The sequence below is a fragment of the Misgurnus anguillicaudatus genome, chromosome 12 (genome assembly GCF_027580225.2).
Source record: "Misgurnus anguillicaudatus chromosome 12, ASM2758022v2, whole genome shotgun sequence".
Lineage (NCBI taxonomy): Eukaryota > Metazoa > Chordata > Actinopteri > Cypriniformes > Cobitidae > Misgurnus > Misgurnus anguillicaudatus.
Genome location: NC_073348.2, coordinates 33,617,343 through 33,644,149, shown reverse-complemented (window position 1 = coordinate 33,644,149; position 26,807 = coordinate 33,617,343). Strand labels below are relative to the sequence as shown.

At 39.9% G+C, this 26,807-nt stretch overlaps 1 protein-coding gene across 3 annotated transcripts; it reads right to left on the bottom strand.

Annotated features, from left to right (window-relative positions):
• Positions 1-1,221: 1,221 nt before the first annotated feature.
• On the bottom strand, positions 1,222-26,154 carry vezf1a (vascular endothelial zinc finger 1a). 3 transcript variants are annotated; one of them, XM_055207959.2, is made up of 6 exons: positions 25,976-26,154; positions 11,122-11,888; positions 8,923-8,992; positions 6,859-7,024; positions 5,287-5,322; positions 1,222-4,985 (listed from the first exon to the last, which is right to left on the bottom strand). In XM_055207959.2, exons 1-6 carry the CDS (start codon positions 26,009-26,011, stop codon positions 4,624-4,626), a joined length of 1,437 nt encoding a protein of 478 aa, XP_055063934.1. In that variant the 5' UTR covers positions 26,012-26,154; the 3' UTR covers positions 1,222-4,623. The 3 variants fall into 3 exon arrangements, with proteins under 3 accessions (XP_055063934.1, XP_073730559.1, XP_055063935.1); XM_073874458.1 differs by lacking the exon at positions 25,976-26,154 and adding an exon at positions 21,783-21,806; XM_055207960.2 differs by lacking the exon at positions 5,287-5,322 and having other exon boundaries at positions 25,976-26,152.
• Positions 26,155-26,807: the final 653 nt, after the last annotated feature.

Below are 26,807 nucleotides of genomic sequence, written 5' to 3'. Positions count from 1 at the left end.
AGTTTTTCGAGAAAATGTCAAAATAAATAAAATTACGACAATAAAGTCAATATAACGAGAATATTTAGGACTTTATTCTCATAGTCTTGACCTTATTCTTAAAAAAAATACGATTTTATTCTTTTTATATTGACTTTTTTCTCGAAAAACTATGAAGGAGGATTAGGGCCAAGCTAAAATTAAAATATAAAAACGTCAAGATTAAAGTCATTATAAGAGATTTAGTTTTTCGATAAAAAGAAAAAAATAAATAAAATTACGAGAATAAATTCAATATAGTGAGAATATTTAGGACTTTATTCTCAAAATATTATGGCTTTATACCCATAATTTATCTATTTTGACTTAGTTAAATCTCGCATTATGACGACTTTAAAGGGACATTCCACTTTTTTTGAAAAATGCTCATTTTCCAGCTCGCCTAGAGGTAAACACCCGATTCCCACCATCTTGGAATCCATTCAGCTCATCTCGGGGTCTGGCGGTACCACTTTTAGCATAGCTTAGCATAATCCATTGAATCTGAATAGACCATTAGCATCACGCAAAAAAATAACCAAAGAGTTTTGATATTTTTCCTATTTTAAACTTGACTCTTCTGTAGTTACGTTGTGAACTAAGATCGAAGGAAAATTAAAAGTTGCAATTTTCTAGGCATATATAGGACTATAATTCCATTCTGCCGTAATAATCAAGGACTTTGCTGCCGTAACATTGCTGCAGCAGGTGTAGTGATATTACACAGTGCCCGAAAATAGTCCCCTTGGTTACTTTCAATAGCACGGGTCTATTTTCAGGCGCTGCGTAAAATCATTGTGCGTGCTGCAGCCATGTAACTACAGAAGAGTCAAGTTTTAAATAGGAAAAATATTGAAAACTTTTTGGTTATTTTTAGCGCGATGCTAATGGTCTAATCCGATTCAATGGATTATGATAAGATATGCTAAAATGGTACCGCCAGACCCCGAGATTAGCTGAATGGATTCCAAGACGGTAAAAATCAAATGTTTCACTCTAGGGGAGCTGGAAAATGAGCCTATTTTCAAAAAAAGGGGAGTGTCCCTTTAATATCCTAATGTTTTATTTTATTTTAGCTTGGCCCTAATCCTTCTTCGTAAAAAAACCATGCAAGTCCGTTGTGCCTTAAATACATAGTCAACATGCAAAACAGTTTGTTATTGTGTCCCCAATAGCTAGATCTGTCATACACATTCACAGCAATCATGTTTTACAGTTTACTTTTATTTAGACAACCCAAATAAAAGGCACATAAAACATTGCAAATGTTTACATAATTATTTCTGACAAACTTACATTTAAAAAAAATGTAGGAATGTTTTTCCTTTCTGCTACTCAGAAAGCCTAGTCTTCATATATACAAAATTACCATTGTTAATGTACTAATACAAAAGTTTTATAAAAGGTTATTCTGCTCTTCTTCACTCGTGTCTATCTGTACTCTATGACTCTTGCAGCTAAACAGTTCTGTACAAACATATACATTCAACCGCTTTCACAGGGGCTCTGAAGTTCATCCAGTTTAACAACTGAATTAAAAACGACATTAGATTCAATTACAAAATGTTCACTTCATTGGATTTCATTAATTGGTTTGAATTTGGCAAAAACAACAAATGCATCAACACGCATTCACAATCTCCCACAAACTAAACTATTTAAAGATGCTTCGTTCCAGCATGACGGGAGACTGAAATGATTCATGCAAACTCACAAACACACACTGATCGCTGGTTCATTCGTGTCTGATCAGGAAAAACTAATTCCTGAGTCTTAATGCGGGCATGGACGGCATTCATACAGACACCCATGACCGCCTCACGCGTCACAGCCTGTGGTGGGAATCTACCCATAAAATTGCATACAATTAAATCAAATAATTAGTGTTTTCAATACCGCACTCTCTTCTCATGAGAGAAAGTGACTGATGTAACGTACCTAACATCACTTGGATGAGCTCCATATGCTTGTTTTGACCTACATCTCACAATTTTTACACTCTTCTTTAGCCAAAACAGAGCAGCATGTGAGCACCTAATGACACAGTGTAGAAATTTCCAGAATTGGCCTGTAAACATTCTTCATTATTTAAAGCAGAGGAACTGATTTGTACGCTACGTCTGCGGGCTTTAGCTACAGGAGAATACTACTGGACTTTCCTATATAGCAGATCAACGTTAATGATTGAAACTACATGATAATATCAGTACGGTAAAAACGAACCATGACGTTGGTCAGGACGTACCAACTGAGATGTCCTTCTACTTTAACTCGACAAACAAACAAAAAACACTAAAGAAAAGATAAAATATTTACACACGGATATGAAATCATCGAAAGTCATGTTGTGGGTTCCACACGCAGTTTTTCAAAAAATAAAAAGAATGAAATACATACCTTTTTATTGGACTACACTCTGCACACTCTTAACTGAAAACTCATCAATGCAGAACACTAAATTATAAAAAGTTGCCGCATGCTTTGTGCCTGACAGGTCGATCAGCCTTAACTTCGAAGTATAGTCTGATTTTTACAGTTTTTTATGCGAACAGAGCCTAGCAAAGCTAGTTTTTGAACTCGAACGTGACGTTCAACGCATGCACATTGCGACAAAATACAATGCATCTCCTGGCCTACAAAGTAGTTACAAAAATCCGTCCAGACCCACGTGCATTCATAAAAACTATACTTGAAGAGTTTCGTTGCAAAACGAGATAACCACCGTTTTTTTAATTGTTCAGAAATCTCGTTTTTTGGTTGTGCATTCCAATTAATTTCAATGCAACTGCAGTTGGTTTGTTTTGATTTAAACCTTCATAACGTAAAAAATACAGCTAAGTAGCACAATAAAACAAAATAATAACATAATAATAAAAATGTTTTGTCAAAAATGTAAAAAAATGGATTTATCTCGTTTTGCAACGAAACTCTTCACTTCTAGGCTAGCTTTAAGGCCTAAGTATATTTCTTTTTTACGAGTACGCGGGTGTACCCGCACAGTCGAATGCACGGCCTTGCAAAGTATACTTCATTCGACTCGTAAGAATACACAGTACTTCAAGGCATGCGCATCGCGACAAATTATAATACCACTACAGGCCTTAATACTACAAAAATCCAGCCGTATTCTGATGACGAAAATGCCGTCATGTACGATGACCCTTACGTACAGATAAAACGTTTATCCAGGGCTTTACAGGCTCAATATTGTTTAGGTTAGCGGTAGGTCGCACTCAGCTTGTCAGGCACAAAGTCCCTTACACCAGTAAGGTGTATTGGTGAATCCTTTACACTATTATGCTGCGTTCACACCAGCCGCGGTAGAGACGTCAAGCGTGAGTGATTTCAATGTTAAGTCAATGTAAAGACGCGTTTACGTGTGTCTGGAGGTCTTGCGGCGCGAATGAGGCGTTTAGCGTGGCAGACGCAAATCCGCCGCATTCATGTATCTAGTTCGCGCGAATGATGCGAATTGAGTGTGAAACGCGCAAGTTGAAAAATCTGAACTTTTGCGGAAAATCGTTCCGCAGTACTCAATCAGGAGCTTGCTCTAGTAGTGACGTAATTACATGAAGCGAGCGGAGTCGCATGATGCGAATTTCCGCGTGGATGTCTTGAATGAGTAGAAATTCACACGCGAATAAAGCGAGTAAACTTAAAATGTTCAACTATGCGCAAATAGGACGTTTTTGCCGCCTCTACCACGTCTGGTGTGAACACACAGTAAGGCTCCAAAAGGTGCCCTTGTGATGTAATGTTACTTAGACTATCCTGCTATTAAGTCCACACTTGGCAAAAAGGTTAATTAACGGCACATAACAGCCACAAAGGGGGGCGCTCTTGAGCACAATTCCTATGACCAAAACCTTGTAGACTTGGCAGATATGCGTGTATACTTCACAGGTCAGCATATCAAAATATTTGATCATTATATAATACTGCCTCTTTAAATTAGGGATACGCGTTCAGTGCAAGACTTTTTCCATTCTGTAGAAAAATAAAACCTATGACACCGAAACAATGACTACGTAAACAATACGAGAACAAAGATGCCCTCAACTCACAGAATAAAATAATAACAGTTGTAAACAGTGTCCTGACAAACACTATTAAAAAATGAAAACCGTTCAAAACTGTTGGTGAGAAAGTATCAGCCGGCATACACAACTGTACCTCTTCAGATGTCCAACATGTAGACACGCACACACCTGCGTAAAATCTGGATAATACACCCATTTACGAAAAAAAAAAAAAACGTTCTCCCAATGGAAGCAATTGTCCCTAATTTCCTTAAATACTGATTTGCAGGTAACGCCATCCAAAACGTAGAGTAATCCACGGCACTCTGCTTACTTAAAAACAAACAAAAAAATGCACATCAATTATTGCATTTGTCTTTTAAAAACTTGTGAAATGCCCGGCTATGGAGCTGCTCATCCATGTGCAATGGCATACGTTCAAAAAAATCCATCAATGGGCAAATCAACCCAGGCAAATCTTCTAGTGTTGCGATGTGGCCATATGATGTGAATCCTCACACCACACAGGATTCAAATGGAGGTCAGGGCAGAAGGCTGGTCAGAAGAGTCAGATCACACCCCGGTTCTACCAGGGCGGAGAAGACGGCAAGACCTGAGACAGGAAGGACATGCTGTCCATCGATCTCATGGCGATGTTGAGCGGGGTGCCGATGTTCATGGACATGGGCGTGGTGATGGCAACGGGATGAGCGATGTTCATGGGCGCAGTTGACGGGATGTTGACGGAGGCGATGTTCACGGGCCCGGTGATGGTGACCGGGTGCTGAAGGTTGATGGGAGATGTGATGTTAATGGTGTTGGTGGAGATGTTCATCTGGGCTGCTATGGTAACAGGGTTGCTGGTGTGGCAACGGTTCATTGCCGAGGTGATGGGGGCTGCGGATGTGACTGGTGTGGTCGAGGCAGAGTTGCAGATTTCATTGTTGTCTGTTGTGTAGGGAAAAAGAAAGAGACAGAGAGGGGAGGTGTCAACAAGTGTCTTAAGGATACGCATGTATTGCGCTCCCAAACTCTCTGGGTGTCTAGACTGGTGTGTCACATTTATTTGTAAAAAAAATTAAACGAATTGTTTAAATCATCGGCTGTTGGGGCGGCCAAATATGTTCATGATATCATATAGATGCGATTGAACTGCCCTGTATCATCTAACTGTATAGAGGAAATAGACAAAGGTGTTATCATGTGTGTATCGACATTTCCACCTGGGTTTGTTTTGTTTCATTTTTACCTTTTCGGAGCCCTGAGTGGTTCCACTGCCAGTCTCCTATTTAGAAACAGATAGAGGGTTATGATGGGCAGGCAGCTGCCTGCAGTGATGTATTATGTGATGCGGCAATAGACATGACTATAATTTTGAAATCGAATCGTCATCATAAACAGATTCAACCTTTTTTGCCAATTTAAAGAATTAATAGAATTTAGAAATAGAGAGTTTAGCTTTGTAAATACAACAAACATAAAAGACTGAGCTAATAAGTTAAAGGGACACTACACTTTTTTTGAAAATATTCTCATTTTCCAGCTCCTCTAGAGTTAAACATGTGATTTTTACAGTTTTGAAATCCATTCAGCCGATCTCCGGGTCTGGCGCCACCCCTCCCAGCATAGCTTAGCATAATCCACCGAATCCGACTAGACCACTTAGCACCGCACTTAAAAACGACAAAAAAGCTTCGATAATTTCTCCCACTTAAAACCTGACACCTCTGTAGCTACATCGTGCACCAAGAACACACAAAATTTTTTAAAAAAAAGTTTCGATATTCTAGGCAGACATGGCTAGGAACCATACTCTCATTCTGGCGTAATAATCTACAACTTTGTGGCCGTACCATAGCTGCAGAAGGCGCAATGATACTAAGCACCGCCGAAAATAGTCCCCTGCTATTGAAAATTACTGAGGGGACCATTTTCGGCTGCTGCATCATACCACTACGCCTCCCGCAGCCATGCTACAGCAGCAAAGTCCTTGTCTAGGTCCTAGCCATATCTGTCTAGAAAATCGCAACTTTTAATTTCCCGTCTGTCCTAGTACACGATGCAACCACAGAAGAGTCAAGTTCCAAATAGGAAAAACAGCGAAACTCCTTGGTCATTCATCAGCGCGATGCCAATGGTCAAATCAGATTCAATGGATTATGCTAAGCTATGCTAAAAGTGGTACCCCCAGACCCCGAGATAAGCTGAATGGATTCCAAAATAATAAAACTCTAACTCTAGGGGAGCTGGAAAATGAGCATATTTTCAAAAAAGTGGAGTGTCCCTTTAAAAGAGAAGGATAGTGTGATAGCTACAAGACTAAACTACATGTCAGAAACAGATCCTAACTTTTTTAGAGGTGAACTCAATCAGGGCATTTATTCATTTAAAAATGTATTCAGGGCAAGTACATGATTTGAGAAATCTGAGATAAGTTGAGACCACATTTGGGGACGCTGTGGTTGGTTAACGTGCTAAAGCTGCAGCCAAACAAGGTGATATAACAAAAATATGACTACAATCTCAAGTGGGCAAGTGCTTCTGGGTCAGTAAGTCTGGGGAAACTGATTTGTAATACTTAAAAAGAAACAAAAACTCTGAAGTGGGGCTCTGCAACAATCTAGTAAGTGGAACAGCCTGAGGACAGAGTCACCTCTAATAAACCAGAGAATTTGGGAGCTAATGAGACAGCAAAGAGGAGAGAATGAACAGAGTATTAGTCTAATGATGTCAGTAGCAGATCTACATGAGGAAGGGGTGAAGAGTCATCATCGGACTAGAAGGTACTTGGCACTGGGGCACCCCATCACAGTGCACTTACCTTTGTTACAGGTGTTGTTGAAGTTGCTCTGGCCGTGTGTTTTTAAGTGGCTGGTGATGTAGGCAGCACTCAGCATCTTTCCGCAAACGTTGCAGGTGACTTTGCCTTCGTGTCGTATCATGTGTGACCGAAGTCTGTCTTTGGTGGCAAAGGCTGATGTACAGGCCTGCAGTAGACGAAAGAGAAATGCTAAACATCAACACAAGCAGATTAATTTGACAAGATATTTTTTATATTCAATTTTAACTTTTAATTGCGCTTACAGAAAATACATTTTAGAACAGACAGTAGAGCTGTAGAATAAAGAAATGACAGGTGGATAAAGTAAAAAAAAACAGAAATCAATACATGGTATAAGGCCTGTATATCAAAAACAACTTCACGACACAATACGTATCCCGATACCATGTCCACTATACGACGCGAATTACAATACAGGTCCATATTGAATTTTTATTCAGAAATTAACAACAGTTTTCGTTTATTAGATTTTGTTGGAACTTGTAGGAAAAACACAAAAACTATCTCTGTCAGAGCTACAGTACCTAAACCTAACTTGTATACAGTTTTTTGCAAAACATGTTGTTTCAAACCAAACTAATAAAGAGAAACTTTACAGCTGCAGCTCTTTTTTGCCTTTCTTCCCAAAGATAAATGAGCGACTTAGTTGATTTTAAACACGTGCAATAGTTTTATTGTGGATTGCTTATGAGGAGACGTAGAGTCTTTTCCGTGCAACACTACTTGAAATTCATGACTCGTGCTAAAAGTTACAAAATTTGCAAAATAATGTGTTCTCATGCATAACTCATCGAGAAAGACAAAAAATACATATCGCATAATAATTAGCTATGATTAGTCAGAATAGATACGAAAGCAGCTGTATCGACACGCGCATCATTAGGAGTTCTTGATGATATATTGCTGTATCGATATTTTGAACACAGTATTACTGCAAAATTTTCATAAGATGTATATAAGCTAATTTATTACACGGCTCTCTGGAATGCTTGATTCTGATTGGTCAGTTGAGACAATTGCAGGCTCGTTCTTTTCAAATAATAACCGCTCCAAAGTAATAACGCATAGCCGGTACTACTTGTACGATTAAAATCGCTCCGCGCCAATAAAGACCAATAAAGATTACTGTTTGGCGCCATCTTGTGACAAACACTGGACAACCACAATTAAGAATGGAAAATTTTGACATTAATTTTAACATTTATGGAAAAAACAAAACATTTAAACAGCGGATAGAAGAAAGAACAACGACAAGACACAGAGAGCTTACTGAGACTGAACTTGACAAAATAGAGCATGACAGCTACGAAGCCAACATACAAAAAAATACAGAATGGGCATTAAAACTTCTCAAAGACTGGCTAAAACAGAAAAAATGGAGACAGACAAGTATGAAGCAGAGGATCTTAATAAGGTATTACGATAATTTTATGCATCTGCGCAAAGTTTCGCGGAAGGATAAAAATGTTAATTTAAAACAAATATGCCAATAAAATGTTTCAAATTCATACTCATGTCCGTTTTTTTTCTTATGTGACAAGTAGCCGTGTAATAAGCGGAATAATGTAGAGGCAGCCGGTAGTTATCGGGAAAATAAGCACCTTCAGTGTGATACAAGACCCTCCGCTTTGCTTCGGGTCCTGATCACACTCTCGGGGCTTATTTCCCGATAACTACCGGCTGCCTCTACATTATCCCTTACATATTAGACAATAACTGTAAAAAAAATTTATTTGGACTGTTATATTAACTTGTCAATTAAGAGATACCGCTTCCCTGCCAAGTTTTTCCGGCAATCCACATTTCCGCTACTATCCACCAGGGGTGCTCTTACACAACCTTTCAAAAGCCCGGAAGTATCCCAGTTCAAACTCTGGGTGCTTTCCTAAATGGTGGTACTTTATGAATAAGGTTTGAACCCACCACCTTTGAATTATCATCAACCACAAACCCACACCAGGTCTATACTTGACATCCCAGTTCGAAATCTAAATCGCTATGAAGGCTCAAACTGGTTTCAAATAAACAGGTTCTGGTTCTTACCGTTACTTGGCATTTAAAAGGTCTCTCTGAGGAATGAACATGCTTCACATGACAGCTGAGATGGTCTGGCCTGAGAAGAGATAAAAGTTAAAGAACATGACATGGGTGAAGACACGTCAGCACTGTAACAAAGCTACTTGAGTTGCATTTGCAAGAAAGGCTACATTACAGAAAAAACACATTCATTATTATTGTCCCGAGCAGGTACACCTTGCCATCTTGTTCAATAAGAAGCGGGTGAGAGGATCAACATACTCATTTACATTTTATGTTAACATTTGGCAGACCCTTTTATCCAAAGTGACTTGTGGCGCTTTTCCATTGCATAGTACCCCACGGTTTGGTTTGGGGCCGTTTACTTTTGGGGGCTTTTACACTGGATGCAGTACATAGTACCTGATACTTTTATTAGTACCACCTCAGTTGGGGTTCCAAGCGACCCAAGCTGATACCAAAACGTGTGGCAAAAACTGTAGATCACTGATTGGTCTTTGAGAATCGTCACTTCCAGCGTCATCGCTATAATGTAAAAGATTAGCTTTACCTTCATGCTAGCTTGCGCTGTCTTGAGCAAACATGTTGTCACCTGTGCTCTGCTATAAGTTTCCAAACACCCTTTTAGCGATGAAAGAATCAGGAACACCATATCAGTTTTTTTTCAGACTTGCAGTTTGTGGCGGCACATTCGCGACGTGCATGTCGTCATATATGCTTAAATGCAACTTAAATGAGGCTCAGTGGAGCACATCGACTAACGCCACTGGTGTTTGTACAGAAACTGTCATGCGAGACAGAGGTAGTGATAAACGCGATGTGTAAACATCTACTTGTAATGGCCAATTTTAAGTGAGAAATAACATTAAATGAATGAATAAGGATTTATTCCAAAAACGCTCTCACTTGTATGATGTCACAGCAGTAGGCAGCGCAAATATAACGACACGCCTTTAATCCTTCCCACTCCGAAGTGTTACTAAACTCAAAGGAAAAGCTAATCAAGCCAAAATGAGGTGAGCTGACCCGACCTGACCCAAACCAAACCATGAGGTACTATGCATTGGAAAAGTGCCATTACAGTGTGTTAAAGTGTATTAATTTTATCAGTACGTGTGCTTCTTGGGTATCGAACCCATGACCTTTGCTTTGCTAACAGAATGCTCTACCAATTGCCAACACAAACTGATCCAGATGGCACAATAGTGGTTTAATATTGGATCACTATATTGTTCAAGGTGAACTTAATGGTTGATAATGGTTACATTTAGTTTGCGGAAATATTTTCACAAAAGTTTGCTAGTCACACCAATTCAAAAGCGCCAAAAGTTTTGTTACCCTGGAAAGGTGGAATTTAAATTTTTTGATGAAAGTGCAAAAATACCACAATTCGGAGCAACGAAACAGACCAGCGGGAGAGGGGTACGTAAATGTACAAAATGTGAATTTGACACGACTACCTACATTTTGTGCTCAGGCGGTATTTACAGAAACCGTCACAACTCTAAATACAGCTCTTTCATCTTTCTGCTCCAACTCGTGTCGCTAGCACTGAAATTAATCCTTAGATTATTAGTCACGCATTGGCAGAAGCAGAAATAGGATGCAGATAGGACAGGACGCCTCTCAGACGCAGCTCTTCGTCTATAACTGAGCCCAGAAAGATGTCCCAAAGCAGCCGGCCCCTGAGTGACTCAAAGGAAACCCCAATGCTGATCCTCAGGACAAACAGAGGGAAGAAGGGAATAACAGCGGAGCAAGGCCCCCCTCTGTTCACGAAGACCCTCGGCATGCTGGGATCTACAAAGGCAGCCAGTCAGATCCATTCACAGCAACTATAAATCAGCCAATGGCGGCCAATAGGAACGAGACGACATTAACATCATCAGAACAGCAGATGGTGGACTCGGCTCGAGCTTTGAACACATATTTTATGAGACAGTATTAAACACGCTGACATCATCACAATAAGCCAGTCCTTTATGCTGAAAGAAAAACGATCACAAACACTTGGCGTTATTTTTAGCACGTTTAAAGACTTGTGAAACAAGAATTGGTTATTATCAGAACCAGTTCAATTTTTTTTTTATATGTTTGGTTTTACCATTTTTATGAGACTTTTACCGTTTTTATGAGCAATTTTGAATAAATTGATTAAAAGTGATGAGCTCATGGTTTGTTTTGAAGAGCAAATTCTTCACGTACCTTGAGAAACCCTTTCCGCACACCGAACAGACGTAGGGTTTGTGTACACCACCGTCGTGCGAGCGTACGTGGTACGTCATACGATCTTTTCTCTTAAAACGCTGCTGGCATATGGGACACTCGAACGGCTTTTCATCCGAGTGTGACAGCTTGTGGCGGTTCAGGTGATAAACGTCCCGGAAGGCTTTCCCGCACATGTCGCACCCGTGGTTCTTTTTTACAGGCTTGGGGGGCTTTTTAGGGACGCTATGCTGGGTCACGTTGGACATGGACGTCGGGGACATGATGGTGGACGCGGAGGACGTAGAAGTGGTCGCCGTGGAAAAGATCCCAGCGATGGTGGAGATGTAAGAGGGGTCACCTGTGGTCTCGCGGGGCATCGAGGAGATGAGCGAAACCATGGTGGGTGCCGCTTGCGCAGTCTTTTTGGGTCTGGACACCATCTTGATGCCGGTGTGGCAGGACTCGTGGCGCCGGAGGTGGTAGCTGTCCCGGAAAGCTTTGTTGCAGTAGCCGCAGATGAATGGCGTTTTGCTCTTGTGCTCCTTTTTGATCGTGGGCATCGGGCCACCTCCACCGGGGTTCCCGCCCCCACCGCCCGTCCCGCTGGCTACGTTGTCCTTGAGGAGCTCGGCGGCGCTGACCGGAGGCTTGTGGTCCAGTGGTATGGGCATCACAGGTTTTTGGTCGGGTGGGTCAGAGTTTAGAAGAGGCAGCAGGCTGTTCGGGGCCACATGGTGCTGGTGGTGAAGGGCTTCATTAGCCTGCTGCAAGATGATGACAAAGATCATGTTAAAACAAATACATCAACTAATAAATTAAACATGTGTTACTACAGTGTTTCCTATACATTCATGCATTTGTGGCAACCCATGCAAAAATAAAAATCAACCACCCCAAATAGATTTGTGCTCATCGTACTTTGCATCGCCTATGTTTTACATAACAGGTTCTGTACATAAACAGTGACAGGTGAAGAGAGCATTACTCAAGGTGAAATACAAGCTGTGTTTTTCTTGTGAATACATAGTTTAAAATAATAAATCCGACTGGAATTGGTTTTAAAGCTACAACCCGTATCTCCGACATGAACGAGACGCGAGAAGAGGAAATTAAAGTAAAAGAACCGGCACATATAGACCGTTTCATCGGACGCACGTGCGGTGACGCGATATGCGTCTGGTCTGAACTTTATTTCTGGTTTCAGTTTTTTTTAATGGTCTGACTACCGTATTTTCCTTTTTTTCATAGTTTGGTTGGTCCTGCGACTAGGGGTGTCACGATTCTCCAAATCCTCGATTCGATTACATTTTCGATTCTGATGTCACGATTCAATTCGATTCTCGATTTTTAAAAGATTTTTTTTAAGACAAAAAATTATATGCCTTTATTATTATTATAGTTTTACATTAACATGCACATTGCGTGCTTTTCCTCGCATGGGGGTTTGTGGGCTTTACTTTACGCGAGAGAGCTTGTAGAGAGAGAATTCCTTCTTGCACGCAGATAGACTTAATGCGCGCGTCTTGGACTCCTATTATCTGAAATAAAACCGGTGCGTCATAAGCAGCTGCGCTTCTCTCTGTCTCACGTGCACGTGCTCTCACATCTGTCCAAAGTCTAAACATAAACTAAAGTAATAATCCTTACGTATTTGTTCAGTTTTATGCGTTTCATGCGAGCTGAGGCAAACTATACCTTTTGTTTAAAATATAACCCGCTGCATCTTGACGGCTCTCTTGTGCACGTGCAGAGAGCTGCGCTCTGTCCGAAGGCAGATCACTAGGTAGTAATCCTGTTTATAATATGCATTTCAAGGAGTTGTAGCAATACATCCCTCGTGTTTAAAATATAAATCGCGTTCCGCTGGATGGATGTTTTTAAAGGCACTTCTGAGAGGTTTATTTTCCCGCTTGGCAAGCCGACCGGACGTGACATGGGGCGTGGCAGCATCGACGATCCCATTTTTTAATTCGAAGTTCGAGGTTGTAACTTAATTTCGATCGATTTCGATTTAAAATCGAAATCGTGACACCCTTACCTGCGACTTATAGTCAGGTGCGACTTATAGTCAGGTGCGACTTATAGTCAGGTGCGACTTATAGTCAGGTGCGACTTATAGTCAGGTGCGACTTATAGTCAGGTGCGACTTATATGTCAAAATTAATTCATACTGCCTAACATGAACCAAAGGAACACATTACTGTCTACATCCATGAGAGAGCTATATGTTGCTCATGTAGCCTACACCTGTAAAAAAACTGTTAACTGAAACAAACTTAAAGACAACAGAGAAAGACTTAACAAACAAAATGTCCCCCAAAAGAATAATAATTTTTTTAAATAAATGCGACTTATAGTCCAGTGCAACTTATATATGTTTTTTTCCTCTTCATGATGCATTTTTTGACTGATGCGACTTATACTCCGGAGCGACTCATAGTCCGGAAAATACGGTAGTTGCCAAACTGAACTCTTGAACAAATACCTTGTCACAAATAGGGCTGGGCAAAAAAAAAAAATCGATTTTTTGATTAATCGTTTATTTTCCGTGGTTGATTCAAAATCGATTCTCACAGGCCACAAATTGAGTTTATATTCTAGAATATAATATAATATTCTATATAATCTATATTCATTGAGTTGAATTGAGTATAAAAATCAAGCAGAGTATCGCAAGCGAAACGTGAATCGATATCGAATCGATCGGATAGCTGGTGAACCGAAATCGAATCGTTCTGGAACATCTGAATCGATACCCAGCCCTAGTCGAAAATAACAAATGTTTTGCTTTCCTAGGTAATATACGTGTTGTTTATGTAGCTTGGTATATAAATAAACTAAGTTTAAAGTACTTAGTTGTTTTTTATTCTTAGCTGAGTTTACCGAAGTTACGTGCTGACCACGAAAGCCGCTTGTTTACGTTGTTACTGCTGAAACCGTCTATACTTTGTTCAAAAACAAAAGAGCTATTAAAATAAAAAGTCATCTGAAACATAATCATAACATCTAGTGTTCAGATCTGAGGTGTAGCTTTTATAACGTGACAGCGCGTAATGGTGCATACTCACATATGCGATCAGAGTAACACTAGACCAAAACAATGAACCCTGTAAGCTGGGATTTACACTGAAGAATGACTTTTAGCCATTTAAAATTGAAATGCATATTTTATAATATTTAGATTTTTTTTCGTACATTCCAATTTTATATTAATATTTAATACTAGACAATACTATCGACCATCACCATTATTTCTGGGGCAATTAACCGAGAGTAGCTATCGTAACAGGCCTATATCATATTAGGGATTGCTCGAGTACTTGAAAGTGGCATCGATGTTTACACGGATTTATTTGTTTTCATTTTTTGTGGTTGTGGCGGCATGTGGATATCTGGTTAGCGTTACAAGCGTCTGTGGTAGTAAAGACTGGGCGCGTCTTTGACGTCGTCGTAAGCTGCGCAGACCGGCGTATGATATCAGTACCATGCATGATTTTAAAGCTTACAATGCGCATTCACACCACAGCAACCTGCTGACCCGCGCAACGCTGTGAAGTCGAACACACCTCACATTATTGAGACATTCATGGACATCCCTACACACAGCAGGTCAATGGCAGTGAGATTTACACTAATGTACAATAACAACTCTGACCAGTGATACAACACTGCTCTATAGTAACCCATGTGAGTTATTGTGTTAAAACATGTGTGTGTTTTACGTTCCCGAAGAGCATTTCCGCCAGCCTGTGGGATGACTAACAATGAGCAGAAGTTCAGGAATGAACAAACACGCACGTTACATACATGCAGGCGCGCAGGCGCACACACACACACACACACACACACACACACACACACACACACACACAGGACAGCTGGCAAGAAGAAGAGGCACTCCATTCAAACACAGAGAAAACCATCTCATTAAATCAAATGAGTCAGGCTTCCCCTCTCCAACCACAAATCTTCACACTGGGTTAATGATTAGATTCAGAACTCATTCAACATGATTCACAATGACGCACATAGTTATTAAAAGTGTCATTTGGAGCCCAAACCAATGAGACAGATCTAGAGATTACGCTGCAGTCATGATAAAGTACACGCTGACACTGTATACGAGTACAGAGCACAGTCTGTTTGCTCCAAAACGCTGCTGAAGAATCTAAATCTGTCCGGTGTAAACCGATCTTCCGGCACGCTCCGGCCCGGGTTCGTCATGTGACTGCAAAATTAATTGTAGCTGAAAAGAGATGATTCAGCAGGACAGGAATGAGCTCATCTAAACCTTTGAATGAGACAACATGGACTTCCACAGAAAGCAGATGAGAGAGAGAGAACGGTACATACTAGAGCAAAACATTTTATGTATTTGTCATACGAGCATTTTACAGTGTGGGTCAAGAATGTGGCGAACTGCATTTCTGAAACGGAAACTGAATGCACCTGTCTGAGGGTCTCAGCAGATGCTTATGTCATAGTGTAATTGTACAATTGCCTCACACAGTCTTAGGCCCTGTTAACAGCTGGTTTTATAATATCTAAACAAGCATATACAAAATGCAGCATGTTTACTAAAAACACAAATAGCGGTACTATGACATAGCAGAAGTGCATGTCAATAAATCCGTAATTTCTCCCACTTATGTTTTAACGACTCGCCCATAGTCCATCCCAGCAAAGTAATCAGGACAGAAGCGGTTAAAAGTGGACAAAGAGAAGATAAAAACTAGGTGTGAATAGGACCGTGTCTTTTTGACACGGTTGACCAAATGTATCTTGAAGGTGTCGAAAACTGTATTACCTATAGACATAGATGAAAAAAAGACATGGCTCTGTATGTGGTAATGACATATTGTGAGCCTCAAACACGATTGTTTCCTCCTCCTTATGTAAACCTTGTGCATGCAAAAGTTCGGAAAACAGGTCAATTTCAACATTACACTGATTGTGACGTTACAGTCAAGATATACAGCCCAACATTAAATTACACATACAATGCTAAAAAACAAAGTTGTGACTTCTGACTTAGCTCTATATGCTAGTTAATGCTAGGGCTGTGACTAGGGATGCTCCCATGAGCAACGGGTTATAAAAATGCTCGCACTGCGTAAAAATGGTCTTTAATTGCAACCACATTTAGGAGCCGTATGATGACAAAAGTAAACAGAAAGATCGGTTCATGAGATCAGCAATTTTAGCGAGTACCGATCGAGTCATTTAATGCTGTTATCGGCCAATACCGATCTGTGGATACAGCATACAGCTGTGATGATTAATCGTGCAAATGTGTGTTTTCGCAATAAATTAATTTGAATGAATTACAAGAAAACCCGGCACACATCCAAAACCCAGAGGGCGCTCTCATGCAGAAACTCCATTTGTGCATTTTGTTTAACGAGTGTTGTTTTACGTTATAAACGACTTCGACTCATAATGATTTTTGATTGATAAGGACTTCTTGACCAAAACGCTGTAATACATGCAAAGCTGTGCATGAAACACAAAATCGCAGCCTTGCGATTCATAATCAATTTCAGACAGGCATTTTTAATGTAAAACGTGATTAATCATTACAGCATGCTATATGCTAACTAGGGTTGTGCCGACAGAAGATAGCATGGTGTATCGACGATCGCCAGACACATGGCCAATAGCGGGCTTTTATGACGCTAGTTGGCGATGGTTATTATTTATCATCATCATCATAGTTTCACATTAACATGCGCATTGCATGCTTTTTCTCGCATGAGAGGGTTTGTGGGCTTCACCTTGCACAAGAGAGAGATTGTAACACGCGAAGATTCCTTTTCGGACGCATCTGAACTTGCGCGCGCCTTGGACCTGAATGCACGGCATGCAATCCTTCTAGCACCTGAACTTGTATTGCGCATGATTTGCACATGCGCTTGTAATACGTGAAGCTCTGACATTTCCTTGCATTTGTTAGTGAGTTAAAATTAGCGAGTGTGTTTTTCCTGCTTTCTGGCACGCAGGATTTTAATGACGCGCTCGGATTAATGGCATCAGTTTTAAGAAGGTTGCAGTCATGACAGTGTTGCCTTTGCTTCTTTTTTATCCACCAATCAAGTGACTTAAAAATAATAAATATATACTGCCCCGCCTCCCGATACTATCGTGTATCGCGATCTCACATGCTGACAATAGTACGATCTTAAAGGAATAGTCTACTCATTTTCAATATTAAACTATGTAATTACCTTAACTAAGAATTGTTGATACATCCCTCTATCATCTGTGTGCGTGCACGTAAGCGCTGGAGCGCGCTGCGACACTTCGATAGCATTTAGCTTAGCCCCATTCATTCAATGGTACCAATCAGAGATAAAGTTAGAAGTGACCAAACACATCAACGTTTTTCCTATTTAAGACGAGTAGTTATACAAGCAAGTTTGGTGGTACAAAATAAAACGTAGCGCTTTTCTAAGCGGATTTAAAAGAGTAACTATATTTTATGGCGTAATAGCACTTTTGGGAGTACTTCGACTCACCTGAAAAGTCCGCTCCCCTTCTCCCTCTCATAATGGGAGATGGAGGGTGTTACTGCGCCGAAGTACTCCCAAAAGTGCTATTACGCCATACAATATAGTTCCTCTTTTAAATCCGCTTAGAAAAGCGCTATGTTTTATTTTGTACCACCAAACTTGCTCGTATAACTACTCGTCTTAAATAGGAAAAACGTTGATGTGTTTGGTAGGGATGCTCCAATCGATCGGCCGATAATGCTTGCTATGTTTCTCAATGAATTACGGTGAAATGTCGCTACATCCAAAAGCCAGGGGGCGCTCACGTGCAGAAACTCAAAATGCGCTGTAGACGAAGAACAATACACACGCAACTGTGATGACACGTAGCTCCATGAAATGGCTGAAGGATATATTTATATTGCTGTTCTTCAAACCTTTTCAGGTATTTTCATGATAATAAAGCATATGTTTAATAATTATGTTTGATGAGTGTTGCTTTTTCAAATGCATGTTATAAACGACTCAAACTAACAGTGATTTTTGATCGATAAGGACTTACTGATCGAAAGCCGTAGTACAGGAAATAGCTGTAATAAGATCGGCTGTCCGATTCAGAATAGTGATCGGCCACGTATTATTAGTGGAGATCGGCATTGATCGGAGCATCCCTAGTGTTTGGTCACCTCTAACTCCACCTCTGACTGGTACCAGGCCTGCCGCGATGGTCGGTGAAACGGTGATAACCGGTGCTTCAGCCTCTAACCGGTTAGATCACTTGCCCACCGCGACACCGTCTTTCACCGTCGTTTTGATATTTTCGTGTAATTAAATCATTTAGTTTCGTTAGAGAGAGCAAACGCTTACAACTGAGTGTGTATGCTGACAGCGGAGCTGAACGCGCGTCACGTCACAGAGCCGCAGGTGTCAGATTTCATTTATTCCTGTCAGAGTGTGCGAGGCAAGCTGACTGACTAGATGATGACAGAAGCCGCGTGCTTACTCGTTGTTGTTATAATATACATATATGATGTTTAATATAACCGAGATCGTTTTGTTCTTGTGTTTTTCATCAAGAAAAATAATAAACCCATCATTCAAGCAGCGCTATATGGCGAAGTAGCCGGTTGCTCTGCTTGGGACTGGCGGGTTCTGTGAGAATTACCTGCACACATTGACTCAAGCACTTAATTAAACCAGCTGTTGCGCTCGCATTGCACGCAAATTCATACGCGATTTAACGCAGCGTACGCAGGCACTGCATTTAAACAGTTGCGTAATTCAAAAGTGAAAGTAAAATGTGCACGTCTGCATGCGCATTTATAAGCCCCTCCCACACGGTGAAACCGGGATTACCGGGTTTGTGACGCGCCGATTAACCGGTGGGAAAATTCTGTCACCGCGGCAACCCTAATTGGTACCATTGAATGAATGGGGCTAAGCTAAATGCTATCGAAGTGTCGCAGCGCGTTCCAGCGCTTACGTGCACGCACACAGATGATAGAGGGATGTATCAACTCTTCTCAGTTAAGGTAATAACATAGTTTAATATTGAAAATGAGTAGACTATTCCTTTAAAATAGGGCATATCGCCCAACACTACTGCTAACGTTAGCCTAAAGTTCTACAATGGACGTTACAGTTACGTTTTGCAGGTCCATACTGAAAAAAAACCCCCATTAACTTACCACTTGTATCTTCAGCTGATACAAGCTCAAACATCAGGTCTGTTTACACAGACAAACACAGAGCTACTAAACTAAACTGCTCTGTGAAGCCAATCAGAGCAGAGCTCAACATTATTATTCAGAAGTCTTATAAATAAGGTAATAATAGACCATTTAATTCTAAAGGCAAATCCTAGGGTTTTAGACATGTAAAACTCTGGATAATTTTTGTCACATACCCGTATGTAGATATCAGACAACAATTTAACAAATGTACTTAATGCATTCTTTGCCACATTTATTACCAGATGTAAACAAGCTCTTAGAAATAGATGTTGGTGTTTGTTTGTTTGTTTACCAAAGATATTGGGAGGCTGGACGGCTGGTTCGGTTCTCTCTTACATCCAAAGAAGTGTTAGGAATTTGTTTGCACAGCTACCCTCCAGCAGTACCACCTGCACCAACAGAGCGAATGCTCTAAGACCTGAGGCCAGTTTACACCAAGGATGATAACTATAAAGTTTAAAATATGTGACCCAGTCTGTGAAAATATAACCTTGATATCTTCTTAACCATGTCAAAGATTAAAATCAATGTGAAATCAATGATTGAAATCAAACTTGGCTCCTCCTAATCTTATAAATAGATTATGAGACTTAGCTTTGATTTCAATTTCACAGACAGGGTCACATATCGTTCGCAATCAAAAATCAAAATCCATTTAAATTTAAAGGGGTCACGCGTACGAAAAATGAAAATGCAGCGGACACGCTTAAAACAAACTTTATCATACACTGGTGTGGAAGCTAATATATCTGTCATTGTTGGAGTGAACAGGCCTTTTACATCCTACTAAAACAAACATGGCATCGTGTCAAGACAAAATTAAAGGAGACCGAGTATACAGTGATCACAAATCTGCTTGAACAAAACAGACTTCCCAACACTGCCAGAAACACTCGTCCGCTTGCGTCCGAGCCCCTTAAGAGAACCAACAAGTGCAGCAAACTATTCACAGACTATTGGTGTTCAATGGAGCATCCAAAACACGCACAGCCCCCACAAACCCCAGACCAGCTCTGTAAAACCTTCAACCACTACACACAACTAATGAGCAAGAATCCTACATAGATTTCAATCCGGAACGAAGTCGACGAGAGGTCAAGGCAGTGTTATTAGGGCTTGACCCTAGAGGTGCATATCTTCCTGTGCCCCACTAAAACATCAAGACATGTCACACGCACCAGAATGAAAGGATGGGATGGTTGACTACACACCCAACCACTAAGCTTATTGGATTTTTTTGGCATTATATGTGGCCAAACAATATATTTGTGTGCCAAAAATGTTGTCATTTAGACATTGGTGTTAAAATTGTTAGCATTTAACTTTATGCATGTGATAGATTATGGTATCTATACACTGTAAAAAATACTTTGCTGCCTTAACATTTTTTGTTGAATCAACTCGGATTTACAAGTATTGTATTTTTTACTGTATTTTTTACAGTGTACATTTTATCATTAAAAAAATTTGTTTCTAGGTAGTGTTGGGCGATGTTCCCCTATTTTGAGACCGTCCTATCATCAGCATGTGAGATCGCGATACACGATAGTATGGGGGGGGGGTAGTTTACTCATTTATTTATTTGTTCATTTTTTACTCATTTATGACACTTTATTGGTGGACAAAAAATAAGCAAGGGCAACACTGTCATGAACGCAACGCAACCTTTTTAAAACCAATGCCATTAATCCAAGCGCATCACTAAAGTCCAGGCGCTCCTGCGTACCAGGGAGCGGGAACAACACACTTGCTGGCTTTAACCCTCTGCGCGCTAAAAACCTCTCTAGTGCAAGGAAATGTCAGAGCCGCGCGTATTACAAGCTCATGTGCGAGGACATTGCAGAAAGAGTCCATGCCGCACGCATTCAGGTCCGAGCAGGAGTCCAAGACGCGCACATTAAATCCAGGTGCATGCGAGAAGGAATCCGTGCGTGTTACAAACTCTCTCTCGCAAAGCGAAACCCACAAACCCTCTTATGCGAGGAAAAGCACGCAATGCGAATGTTAATGTGAAATTATGATGATAATAATAACCATCGCCAGCTATCGTCATAAAAGCCCGCTATTGGCGATATGTCTGATGATCGTTGATACACGATACTATCGTCTATCAGCACAACCCTATTTCTAGGAATCTAACCCATGACCTTTGCGATGCTAACGCAATGATTAGAGCTACAGGAACACAGTTAAACTTAATTAAAAACATATTGTTAAAAACGAACAAACTGTCCAAAATGCTCTTTCACTTTTTTGATACTCTAATATACTGGGTTTCTTTTGCAAAGTCAATATGTAATTGCGCAAATTTCAATAATTAAAAAGTAATGATGCTGTTTTTCTCTCCAGCAGTCGCAAAAGAAAAAAACAAGGGCGCTGCAATTAAGATGCGCACGCTCTCATGCAATCACACAGAGGACGAGGTTAAATACCTGACCTCTCGCATTCAGCGTCATCCATCCATCTCGCGGGTCTGACCGCCATGCAGGCGGACACAGGAAAAGAAAAATGAACGCTCCTTATTTCATCTGCTCTATTGTGACGGAGCAGGGATGCCCTCGCAGAGCCGCGGGGAGTCTTTGTGCGAGAGTCTCGTCTGATTTGGTTCCTCTATTCATAAGGAGCACCGCATATCTCCACGCATACACCTGCTGGTTTATTTCCAATATCATCCCAGTCATCACGTTTCTGTGTACGTCTATGGCTAAGTCTGGAGTTGTGAATCTAGACTAGACCACAGTAGTGTGAGTTTGTTAGTGTTTGCAACTTGCAAATGTGTCTCACTGAATTACTGTAGTCCTGCCACATTTTCACGCCACTCAATTTTGATACAAATCGGCTCTGATGGCTGAGGTCAGTGTAACGTAAATAACACAGAAATCGAGTGCGGCGAGAGAATAAGGAGTTTTTGAAAAGCCAGCGGTTGCACAATGGAGATCTGCGCCGGGCTCGAGCTGAATGCTGAAACACATGGTAATTCATCTTCTACTAAATCTTTCTTAAATTTGAATTTGAAAAGAAACAGCAAAGACGACAGTATTAAAAAACACGACAAAAGAAACGGGGCGCAAGGACAACAGCTTGCAACAGCACACAACCCAGACGTTTACAACTATTAGATCTTAAAGGACAAAACCTAGCACATAATCTCTCCTGCACTTCAAACATTTTCTCCATGTACTCTGACTAGGAATGCATAACGATTAATCGCGATTAATCTATAGCAAAATAAAAGTTTTTGTATATACATTTGTTTTTTGTATATATATATATATATACTTTTTTAAATTATACATGCATGTGTGCATATTAATATACATTATTATTATTATTCACAGTTCACACACATACGTAAACAAAAACTTTTTTGCTATAGATTAATCACGATTAATCGTTATGCATTCCTAACTCTGACTTGGAGAGATGGGTCATTATAGACGAGTTGTTCATTAGTGAAGTAGACCAGATTATCTGGATTTGTCTTGTATTTTAGCAAAAATAAGTTTACATGCTAAAACCAGAAAAGCTTCGTCTTTAAACCCATTTCCACTACAGAAAAAAGTAAAACAAGCGTTTTTAAATAAATATGTAGTTTTGCGAATCCATACAGACTTCATCCTGCCATGCAAGCATCTCCTAGAAAACATTTCCAGTCACCGCCAAATGACTGTCTCAGACAGTCAAGACGTCACCACTTTCATTCTTCATAAAAAGTTCCTTCTTACACGAGAAGGAAATGGGAATTAAAATCCAAGTCTGTTCCAAAAACAAATTTATGGACAGGCCCTCTGAGAAAACAGAAAAATTCAGACGGTCTGCCGTTCGTTTGATGTGAACAAACGGAGGACATTTTTCATGAGTCAGTGAGTCATAAACTTGCCCTGAGCTCTGTGATAAAAGGATTACGGGAACTTACACCATCTCTGGTCTACATAAACCCCTCAAAGTGAGTAAGGACCACAGAATGTCCCTCACTCGCTCAACCTGCTTATGAAAGTTTGACTGAAGAGTTTAAAGGGCCACATCATATGCTCCGAGCACAATGAATCACAAAGATCTTGGCTGGATATAAAAGTAAACTACTGCACTAAATATTCACAAGAGTAACTGCATGTTCACAAGAACTTGTACATCACTACATTCACAAAACTGTACTGTACATTCACAAGAGCTGAGAGAGGTACAGAAAATAACAGAGAACTATAGAATAGGGACGCACCGATATATCGGCCTATAATCTGTATTGGCAGATAAAACAATTTTAAGAATCGGCTGATTGTTAAAAAAAACGATGATCGGGGCAGATTATATCCAAATAACGAATCAGAAAAACGAATCAGAAATCATGGAGTGTGGAATTATTGAAACAAGGAGTAAAGAGCAAAACTATCAGCATCGGTAGACATCAATCTAAATAAACAAATATTACTATCGGCAACCAGATTTTATATCAGTGCAACCCTACTAAAGAATAGGTGTAGGAAAAGTGTGGGATTGCATGTGTCATATTTAAAGGATCAAACTTGTCTCCTTTTCACTTTTAAGGACTGAATGTAAAGTAACTTGATTGAAAAATATTTTATAGGCAAAATAATTCATTATATACTATGTAACGTATCCAATAATGCTTAGAAATTTCTGAAAATCTAAAATCGTACAAATCAAGACTAGGTTTGTAGACCTGAACTTATCTCATTAAAACCAGTGCTGCCTGACGATTAGTCGCGACTAATCATTTCCAGGATAAAAGGTTTTGTTTACATAATATGTGTGAGTGTACTGTGTATAATAATTATGTTTGAATATACACACACAAACATGCATGTTCAGGGCTCCAGACTGCCACCAAAATTTGAGAGTGTGCCACTGAATTTTACATTAAGTCGCACATGTGCGACCAGTAAATTTGACCACTTTTTTTTGTGATGTGACACTGCATTTGAAACAGCACACTACTTTCTGCATCTATCATTAAAGTATTTATTAGTATTACAGTGGAAATTAGTAGAAATGTGAATATTTGGTTAGCATGTTGATTTACAGTGAGTGCCCCTAAATTTTCTGGTTGCGCCCCTAAAATTTTCAGTTGGGGCCACTGTGCTCCTAGTAAAAAAAGTTAGTCTGGAGCCCTGATGTTGTTAATTAAGAAACACTTGCATGTGTATATACATGTTTATATTATATATAATTTATATTATATAAAAATATAAATATTTATTATATAAATATTTTTTTTCTTAAAATTATACATGTATGTGTGTGTATTTATATATACATAATTATAATACACAGTACACACACATATATAATGTAAACAAAAACTTTTATTCTGCAAACGATTAGTCGCGACTAATCGTGAGGCAGCACTAAATAAACTGTATATTTCTCTGGATATTTTCATATATTGAAGTATGATTACAGTTTATTACGGAGTTGCAGAAACAAAAAACAAATAGTTGTGAGATAACTATTCAGAAAATCAACTCAAGCAAAAATGTATACACCAATATGAGTAACTAAAGCTTGTACAAACAAACAAGAACACAGTGGTCACTGATACTAAAAACTGTCTCTGTAAAACATAAGCGAACTTAAAGGGAAAGTTAACCCCAAAATTTTAATTTTGTCATTATTTACTCATCATCATGTTCTTACAAACCTGTATTAATTTCTTGTTCTGCTGCATACAAAGGAAGATATTTTGAGCAATGTTTGCAACCAAAACAATTTCCGAGCACCATTGACTTCCATAGCAGTATTTTTCCTACTATGGAAGTCAACGGTGCTTCTGTTTCCTGCTTGATTACGAATACCTTCCTTTGTGTTTAGCAAAACAAAATATACAGGTTTGTAACAACATATAGGTGAGCAAATGATGACAGAATTTTTATTTTTTGTGAACTATCCCTTTAACATATAAATATTATCTTTAACAAACTCGAGTGAACTCAAGAAAATCACAGAGAAACCAGAACAAATAGTTTAGCAAAAGTTAAAGCGCACATTGTAAATCCTGGAGGATGTAGGTGATTAAGTGAGAAGCCCCCACAAATACCTCATGAATTTACTTTACATGTGAACTAATCCTCAGGGCTTGAATCACTATACCAGACTTGATCTTTTCCCAAACTCCCAAAAACGATAGATAGATAGAAACATTTAAAGTAAGAAAACACATAGGAGGGGCTGGTGTACTGAGGAAGAGGGGGGATAAACAGATGACGAAAAGGTAGACATGGAGTAACATATGATAGACAAATAGGGACAGAGATCTACAGAGAGGGAGAAAAAGAGGGGTAAATTAAAATCTAGAGGGATCGATTGAGATAAAGAGTTAACGTTGATGCAATAGATAAAGCGACCGAGAGATAGCTTGATATGGGGCTAGATTTACACAAGAAGCGATAGAGCGGTAAACACACAAATAGAGGTTTAGTAACGTTACATGCCGGAGGGAGCGCAGCTGGGCGCCAGGAACTCATCTACTATTGTTTTGCCCCAACTGCTCAATTTCAACTATCTGTGTTCATAAAGAAGTCTAAAGTAGACACGCCGCCAGCACGAGCTGAGCGACACGTGGAGTGCGCGCGCGGGACACCGGGTGTGTGAATATGAGAGAGAATTTCTCACCTGGAATAAGAAAGAGCTCCAGCTCTGCTCCATCATCGCGTCTCACTTACAGAAACAAAGCGCTCAACATGGCAGAGCGAGACTTCCGCTACCCCGCGGACCGCACCACGCGCAAGAAGGGGGAGGGCGCTAGCGGTCGGCGTGATTTACTGACTAAAACTCCGCTTAGTGCTATATGAAAAAAAGTTTGTATACAAACTAAGATACGCTGCTTTTTTAAGTGGTGCAGTTTATAAATAATACTGCTATGTGTGTCGTTAATTCTCGAGTTTGTTTGTTTTCAAAACACCCCTATTTGTCGTTTCGTGATTGCTAGACTCTCGGGACGCTCGAAAAACAGGAGTGAAGTTGATGAATAGCGCGGAACTGTCGCGAGACTCATCATGATTACTCTTGCAACACGAGACGAGAGCAACTGCGGGATTTATTTGCGTGATTATTATGCTTGAATATATAATATCTGTAGGGACGCGCTTTTAAATGTACATCATCATTCATATCAGTACGAACAGTTATCTTTAATTACGTATCTGAATAGTAATCGCTGTATGACGCTCAAACCAGCGTATTGCGGAATCCCAGCGAGAAAAAGCAACGCTGCATAGGATAGTTTTGCTCACGAGATTATCAGCTTAATATAAAGTTTACTATTAGACACACGAGTATTTGTATAAAGTCTCAGAGACAGTGTCGACTACTTAAGAATCGTGGACTAAATTAACTATAAAAAAAAAGATTTATTGTCGGCAGAGTTCCCTCCCAGGAAGAGCGATTAAATAGTCTTGCTTGGATGATGTTTAGATCTAAAATGGGCTTGTTGTTTCCTGGCTAC